This window comes from Malus sylvestris, chromosome 8 (assembly GCF_916048215.2).
Source record: "Malus sylvestris chromosome 8, drMalSylv7.2, whole genome shotgun sequence".
NCBI classification, from domain to species: domain Eukaryota; kingdom Viridiplantae; phylum Streptophyta; class Magnoliopsida; order Rosales; family Rosaceae; genus Malus; species Malus sylvestris.
Window position 1 is genome coordinate 16,358,093 of NC_062267.1, and position 6,934 is coordinate 16,365,026.

The 6,934-nt window shown below is 36.4% G+C and overlaps 1 protein-coding gene across 1 annotated transcript; it reads right to left on the reverse strand.

The window, feature by feature from the left end:
• Positions 1-1,901: 1,901 nt before the first annotated feature.
• On the reverse strand, positions 1,902-6,154 carry LOC126632115 (PLASTID TRANSCRIPTIONALLY ACTIVE protein 6, chloroplastic). The gene is made up of 6 exons (XM_050302348.1): positions 5,568-6,154; positions 5,411-5,479; positions 5,219-5,323; positions 4,829-4,948; positions 2,505-2,594; positions 1,902-2,415 (listed from the first exon to the last, which is right to left on the reverse strand). Exons 1-6 carry the CDS (start codon positions 6,069-6,071, stop codon positions 2,299-2,301), a joined length of 1,005 nt encoding a protein of 334 aa, XP_050158305.1. The 5' UTR covers positions 6,072-6,154; the 3' UTR covers positions 1,902-2,298.
• Positions 6,155-6,934: the final 780 nt, after the last annotated feature.

Below are 6,934 nucleotides of genomic sequence, written 5' to 3' on the forward strand. Positions count from 1 at the left end.
GCACAAAGGAACAAGATTCATATCCAAACATTTGGTATCACTTAGTCTGAAAAAATTACTGAGAAAAGAACAGTTCAGCAATGAATATTTTGAGCTACGTGATTCTATGTATTAGTTAAATTCTGAATTTTTAATTAATTTTACACAATATATTCACATTCCCTCATGCTTTTGTTTTCCCCAGTTTTCTCCCCTGTAGCCTCTACTCATGTAGTTCCAATTTTTCTACAAGCTCGATACTCTGAAATCAACCTTTCTGGTCAATAAAAAGGTACAATGTTTTCCAACTTTTGTGTATATTAGTGCTTTTCGTCTTTATTTCGTAGATTAAACTAAGAAATTTGAAAGGAAAAAAAAAAAAACCCTATTTGAGAATTTGCTTAAAATCGTGGTTTGGGATTAAATAGCAGGGTCAAATCCAGTACTCCGACAAGTACTTCGATGATATCTACGAGTTCAGGTATGCTCCTTTCTGGTTCGTTTTCTTTCAATTTTTCTTCATTTTTTTTATAAACTTTTTGTTTGTTTTCAATGTTGGTACAGACATGTGACTAAACTGCTCCCAAAAAACGGGCTTCTCTGCAGGGTAATTTATTCTCTAACGTAATCTATTAGGGTTTTCACTTTCTTTGATTGTAATATATCCTTTTGAGAAATGCTTTGAGATTTGTTTGTGTTATTTTGGATTTGCATTAAGGGTTTTTTTGATCTGATATTATTGATAAAATACTAGAAAACCCACATGAACTTAAGCACTTTTAGCGCTTTGTTCTGCTTTTGGTTCACTTAATATTCATACTTGTTTATGTTTTTTTCAGATGGTACAGGCCTGTTTTATATAAATACATTTTTTTCACTTGCAGAAGCTTTTTTCTCTCAGTGGGCATATAAACACCACCTGTGGTTAATTGTTTTGCAATCTTTGTGGTCATTTTTAGTCTTTCCATGGTTTCCTGTAATGCTGGGCAAAGTTTTGAGATTTAATCTCTACAATGTGGGAACCAAGGAACTCACTTCCCCTTCATGCTCTGAATTCACACTCAATCTACAGATTATATAATTATTTGGGCATCGTGTTTTCATTTTTTTCTTCCTAGCTATCAATTTGGTTTTGCACATGATGCCAAAAAGAACTAGGAATAGCAAAAGAAATCAGATGGTATAAGATGATACTTCTAAAAGTCCCCGCAGCGGAGCGTAGGTTTTTTTTGCTAGTTCAATGATTAAATTTGAAAATACTCAACAGTAGTTTAATTAAATTAACAAATAATTTAAAGTACAAACCTAAAACTAATAAATTATTGAGTTGATTATATTTAACCCATTCAGTTAGAGATGGTATATAAGTATGACCTGACACTGTTCATTCAAAAATAATTTTTTGCAGGGCCTATAATTATGGACGGGGTTATAATTAGCCCTTACGGTTGGAGATGGCGTTGGTTTACAAAACCAAGATAGGAAATCACCATCCTAAACAAACCATTTCCTTAACTCTTTTTTAAAGAATAAACATCATGTTGGTCTTACCATTTCCTTAACTCTTTTTTAAAGAGTAAACATCATGTTGGTCTTAGGTTCGATATCGCCTAATGCGAATTTGAACCACATTATTACTAGCTCATTGTGAGACTAAATCCAACCCCACCTCCCCCGTTTGTTCAAAAAAATAAAAAATTGAAAACATCATGTTGGTCTGTGTTTTGCTCGAAATTTAATTTCGATCATGTGTTTTGAATTTGATTAATTTGGCGTTGTATTTAACCCCGTTAACAATCTTAATCAACTCTACGTGAGTCTTTACATGTGCCGCGTGTGCACATTAACGGCTAACTTAAAAGTTAAACATATATGACCATATCAAAATGCCACCAAATTGGCCAAATTGAAAACACGGTGACTAAAATGAGAATCGGAGCAAAGGCTTGGGATCAAAAAGTATTCTACCGTTACAAAAATTTCAACATTCTACAAACTAGAGATCAAGCTCCTAAGTTCCTACACATATTTGGCAAAATGGAAGCTGAACACAAAGTGCCTTACCCACATAACCATCAAGGAACTTCGATATTCAATATCAGCTCAATACTTCGCAAAAACGAAAGCACAATATGCTCGCTAAAACATCAGCAACGAGGACCTTCTGATATTGAGCATTGACTCGACTTAAGCTAATCCAGATAGCTAGTGTATCTTGAAAGTCGAACTCTGATGTATTCGCACATAGTGACACAATGGGAGTCTGAGTTTTGTTGCATATGTGCCTTCATGATGTTATCTGCAAACTTGTATGAAGAACTAGAACCAATTGGAAACATTGAAATCTCGTAGCTTGCTAAGATGCCTCTCCATGTCCTGTCTGGTCTTATTCCACTCTTCCCTCTCTATCACTGTTGTGGGATCATCTTTTTCACTCTGAAAGGATACAAGAGAAGAGCGAATCAGATAATGAATAACAAATATAAATTTAAAGAAAGCAATTTGGATCAGACTGAGTTGGTTACCCCGTGAACTATTCTGAAGGAGTTTCCATTATCACGTATTACAAGCAGATCATGTCTTCTATCTCTGCTTCTTCCCCCCAGAACACTGACCTGTACAAGGCATTCCCCCAAAATAAATAGAAAAACTTCATAAATTAGCAACACTTTATACTGAATATCGAGTGGTTGGATTGACACACACATATATAACTATGGCAGTCCTACTTATGTTGTAAAGAGCAATGCTCCCTTTCTAAATGTGGTTCCATTGTCTTCTACTTTGGTTCATCTCTGATCATACGTCGATGAAAATGGGGAAGGATATAGTGGAATTCATGGAAATATTCCAGATATAAAAGATTCCGTTGAATTTTTACTCATTCTATGTCTTACCAATGATGTCAGAATGACCGCAAGCATAACAATACATGGACAAGTGATGTCAACTCCACGTCTGACACTTAACATTCAAGATTATGCAACCATATCATGCCACAAAGCAGATAGACACCTCTACGTGCAAACGCATCGTATAGAAATCAGATTCTATCATGATATTATTACTGATTCATCATACTACACAAAAGCCAGTGTCATACAGACCTTAAAGAGCAAATTACATAATCCAGATGTTGGTACCAAATACAGTCAAAACTTTCAAAGAGACATTGATAACTCATATATTTCATGCATTTATACCATCCATTTCTAGTTTCTTTGTGATTTTTTTGAGTTAAACTGGTTGCATTTTACCTTATTTTGTGTTAATGTGCAGTTACATTTACTTTATGATCAATCTGAGGGCAAAAGAAGTGAAAACATGCCATTTTTGTAGCTGACCCTATTCAAACGTGGAGAGAAGTTTAGTGGCCTATTTTGAAGCCCAAATCCAAGACGAATCTGGCTTGTTAGAAGACCAGGAGCAGAATGGGAAAGGAATTGAAATATCTAGCCTGATTTGGAGGAGCCAAATAAGGAAAAACGTTCAAAACTTTGGCTTAATGGTTGGGATCACCTTGCAATCAGCTACAGCCCCATTTAGCATATAAATACAAGGGTTTCAGATCACTTTTACACAAGCCCCCCTTGGGGGTCACCCAGAGCTCTCTCTCCTCTTTTTTTGGGCTTTCTTCCAAAAACAAAACCGTATTTCCCTTCGCCATCCACTGCCAATGAATAAACCACGCAGCCGCATTGTTCTTGGAGAAGTTCAACATCAGAATTGCTTCAAGGGGGTTTCTTCTATGAATTTAATTTCACTGATGTTGTTCTTGATATTTATATATTCTGTAATTATATTGTGTAATTAAGTTCATAGCTGGGGATTTCGATGTAGCCTTGCAAAACTATTATATGTTATTAAGTTAAAGTATTCGATTCATCAATCTGTTTTCTTGTTTCATTCACTGATTTTATAGTTTAATTTGTTTGTTTATCTTAATGTTTGATCACCATTAGGGTTTCTTACAGATTATTTGATCAAGATTATAGTACACATCATGCTTAATCTTGGTAGACATGTGAATGAATGAAGAAACTGCTATGCATACATCCTGCCATATGATTTCTTTGGTTCTTTGAAGTTTTCTTGTTCTTAATGGATTCTTACTTGCTAATCTAATTTGAACATCACAACTAGATTGTAGATTAGGAGTACTTGATCACAACTACACATCAAATGGATGATTACGAACATATAGGGTGATATCGGTATCCCTAGTTCCATTCCTATTGTTTCTTAATCATTCTATTATTCATATTTACATTCTCTTGCATTTTAAGTTACTTTACTTCTCAAATCAAAATCAAAACTCAATTTGTTACATTGTTTAGTTAGGATTCGCATAAAGCTAGTAATTTGTAGAGATCTAATCAGTCCTTGTGGTTCGACACCCTTACTTGTACCACTATACTATCCTTATTTTTGCACTTGAAAGGAACACAACAGACATTCGCATAATATTACTTTCTATCTTAATGATACATCCCACTTAGTTTAGTCGAGGTCAAGACACAGAACGTGAGAAATGGGATTCAAAAACTAATACTGTGTAATCGTGTTCCCCAGAAATCCACAGCGGGTTAAATTTTGGCCAGTATTCTTTAATAAGTTAACTCCCGTTAAGGAAATACACATAACTAGCACAAGCATTATTGGCTATTGCTGTCAATTTCTTAGCAAACTCACATAGAGAGTGTCAATGCTATATGATTCATCTGAGCTAAAAAGGCTTTCTAAAAATATACAAGGCAGGAACAGACAGTGATACCATATGCATTATACAGTATAAGAAGAATCTCAAGGACGCATTAGGAAAGCGAAACAGAAAAAGTAAAACTCTCACCAAAACTTTAGCTCTGCTAATGGACTTTGTTTTGGAGTCAATTACATAAATCTCCTCAAAATCCAGCAAAAAATCAGGGTCCCCCAACCTCCGGTTCCTGTAGTGCTTTGTCAAGTAAACCTGAAACAGAAGCAGCCTCATGAATAATGCTATTTCTAAAACGAGACATTCATACATAAAAAAGGACGAAATATACGAACACCATCCATTCGCATAAAGAACTGCCAACGATAAAGAAGAACGGTACATATGGTTGTAATGCTAATTGCTAATGCTATATCTTGAACCATTTTCACCCAATCAAATTGCAATTGTCTCCATCGCCGCAATCCTACCCATTACATAATTGCTCAAAATGAAACCAAATTCATAGCTCAAAATCGATCATACCTTCAACACGTCCCGTTCAGACTTGTACAATGGATCTCTAGGAGCATCAATGGGTGGTTCAGTTACATTGTAGCAGCTAAAGTCACTCTTCGCACATCGAATGTACTACGATATCCAAAACAAGCAATGAATTATCAAACAAATGTCGAATTAGCTTTAACAAATCAAAATTCAGTGTAGATTGTGGATTACCTTCTGAGGCATTGGAGCAAGAACCCTGGGAATCGCATAAACATCTGTGTCCGGAGGAGTAACATACATCTACACAACATTTAAATATATAAATTAAGTTTTCTAATTAAATTTAAATTTCCTAACTAAAATATGTAAAAATAGATCAAATGCATACCTCTCTGAAGTCATAGACGTCATTATCGGGATCGGGAGGTTTTCTGATGAAGAAATCGCAGTCCAGCAAGCTAATCTTGTGAAATTCGTCTTCGTTAATCCGATAATCCACCACCATCTCCGAGTCCCAACCTTGCGTGAACACGAAGCTCTTGCTCTGCACCATGGCGATGTCCTCTTCGCCATTGGCGGCGGCGGCGGCGGCAGCTGCAGCGGCAGCTAGGGTATCGTACTGAATGTCGAAGTCCTTCTTGTTGTCGACTTCCTCGAGCTCTTCGTCGTCCATGTCGTAGTCGTCGGGGCCTGCGCTGTCGCCGTCGCCGTCGTCGGCGCGGACGAGGAAGGAGGGGGTGGTTGGGGAGGGGGATAGCGTAAGGGGGTGTTTGCGGAGGGGATTGGGTTTGAGGGAGCGGAAGGGGAGTGGGTGCAGTGAGTGGAGGAGGAGGAGAGGGGTAGGTGTGGAGAGTAGTGGTGGTGGGGAGAGGAAGAGAGCGGTTGCTCTCATGGCTGTTGGCGTTTTCAGGTTTTGCAGGTTCGGAGGTTTATCAGGTTTTGGATGAGGAAATGAAGCGTGAGAGATAGACAGCGCGCGCTATTCTCTTTACTCTTTAGTTTAAGTTACTACAGTAACACTATGTTTGCACGAGGAAAATAAGCTTGAATTTTGGTAAAAGTTTGAATTTATAAATTAACATGCATCAATTCTCTTGTTTAGATTTATAAATATAAAAATTTAGAATTTCTGCATGGAAAAAAAACTTGGAATTTGGGACCTCCAATTCCCAAGTTCAAATTCCATGTAAATAGATGTCATTTCCCAATTTCTATGATTTAGAGTTTAAAAATAACAAATTCAATATTCAATTCCATTGTTCTTTTAGATTAACCAAACAAGAAAATTTACATATTCTTGAAAATAAAATCTTTTCATTTCAATTTCCCTCATTTTAAAATTCCTTAGTAATCTTAAGTTTCTTTATCCAAACATAGTGTAAGAGCACTATTCCAGTACCCCAATTGCAACGGCAATTGGGTTGAATTGTCCCCGACCCAAAAAAATATCATCTCCACCATTTTGAAAATGAGAGTGGAGGAAGACCTCGTAAGGATAAGAGACATAAGGCTAATGAGAGAGCCAAAAAAATATCTTTTGTGTATAATCCTACATAATCTCGAATGTTATCATTTCCGATACGTAGACCAAATGCTAGAAAGCAAGCAAAAGTTTCTAAATTCATGGCGAGATATAAAACAGATGCTTGCTTATCCACCATTTGAGTCTCCAATAATTACATATCCAATTGCTATATGGACGAATAAGCAAGCATACATTTCATGCTTGTGTGAGTAATAGCAATGAGATTCCCC

What these genes read in the sequence shown, in the direction of transcription:
- LOC126632115 (XM_050302348.1), bottom strand. Translation starts at nt 6,071, where the DNA reads ATGAGAGCAACCGCTCTCTTCCTCTCCCCACCACCACTACTCTCCACA. An exon ending in ACGTCTATGACTTCAGAGAG is followed by an intron (nt 5,480 to 5,567) that starts GTATGCATTTGA and finishes AATGTTGTGTAG; the next exon opens with ATGTATGTTACTCCTCCGGA. An exon ending in TTAGCAGAGCTAAAGTTTTG is followed by an intron (nt 2,595 to 4,828) that starts GTGAGAGTTTTA and finishes TGCCTTGTACAG; the next exon opens with GTCAGTGTTCTGGGGGGAAG.